The 1233-nt window shown below is 62.1% G+C and overlaps 1 protein-coding gene across 1 annotated transcript; it reads right to left on the reverse strand.

The window, feature by feature from the left end:
• Positions 1-424: 424 nt before the first annotated feature.
• On the reverse strand, positions 425-853 carry LOC145943204 (uncharacterized). The gene has a single exon (XM_083050687.1). It carries the CDS (start codon positions 851-853, stop codon positions 425-427), a length of 429 nt encoding a protein of 142 aa, XP_082906813.1.
• Positions 854-1233: the final 380 nt, after the last annotated feature.

A 1233-nucleotide genomic window follows, 5' to 3' on the forward strand; every position in this document is an offset into this window, starting at 1 on the left:
AACTCCACCCTCGGAGGGGGCCTTTTTCTTATTGCCGGGCGGGAGGACACAGCGCCCCCCGCTCAGCCTTAGCGCCCCCCCAAAAAAGGGGCCTTCCTCCTCCTCCTCTTCTCCACCGGTGAGGGGGGCACAACGCCCCTCGCCCAGTCTCCTCCTGTGTTTGGCCGCCTCTAAGGGAGGCGGCCCTTTCCCGATGACGTTTAGAGGAACCTGAGTTCCCCCTCAGCGTCACCGGGCCTGCCTTTGTTGGCGACGGGGTCTCCTCACTCTTCCTCTCGTTACCCCGCCGCCATTTCCCGGCTCGTCACGGGCTCTCCTCCCCCCGGCCCCCACCACGACGGTTTCCTCGCCTAGGCAGCCAGGAGGGGTCGTCCCTTTCCTCCCGGGATTCAGGGCTGAGAGGGAGTCTTCTCCCTCTTCCCCGTCACTCCCGCTCTCTTTTCGCCTCCTCCTTCTGCGTCATTACTTTGGCGCAGAAGGAGGAGACCGCCTCCCATACTTCCTCGCTCCCGGCCATCTTTGCAACGATGGCCGGGAGCGATAGATCCTTGCCAGTCTTCTGGACGAGGACACGGCGCTCTTCTGCCCACGCTGGGCAGATCTCCAGCGTGTTCTGCGCCGTGTCCTCGTCCTCCTCACAGTGATGACATTGCGTGGTGCGCTCCTTTCCTATTCTACACAGGTACTCGCCGAAGCATCCGTGCCCGGCGAATACCTGTGTAACGTAGAACGACATCTTGCCGTGAGACCTGTTCACCCACTCCTCCAACACAGGTCTCACGGCCCCGACGACTCTCCCGCCCGATCTGGATAGGGGGATGTTTCCCAAACTTTCCCCCCATTCCTCGATCATGAGCCGTCGGGCTTGTGTTCTGACGACCCCTCGGACCCTCTCAGTTATCTTAACACCCCACCCACGGAGCTCCTTGATTCTCTCGTACACTCTCTTGTGAGTACGAGCTTGGAGCTCCATGGAGGCATTCCCGCGAGGGCCGAGGCCGCCGCATGCGAGACCGTGCGATATCCGCGGACGACGCGGATGGCCATTCTCCGTTGTAGACGTCGGAGGACGTCTCTAATTCGTCTCCTGGCCACCGCCTCGTCCGCCCATACCGGTGACCCATATAGGGTCATCGAATTTAGCACGGCCGCATACAGCCTTCTCACTCGGCCGTCTGGTCCGCCGAGATTGGGCAGCAGGCGGCTGAGTGCCGCCGCTACCCCATCGGCTTT

This window comes from Prenolepis imparis, unplaced genomic scaffold, assembly GCF_030444845.1.
Source record: "Prenolepis imparis isolate NDT839.2.m4 unplaced genomic scaffold, iyPreImpa1.0 SCAF_11, whole genome shotgun sequence".
NCBI lineage: Eukaryota > Metazoa > Arthropoda > Insecta > Hymenoptera > Formicidae > Prenolepis > Prenolepis imparis.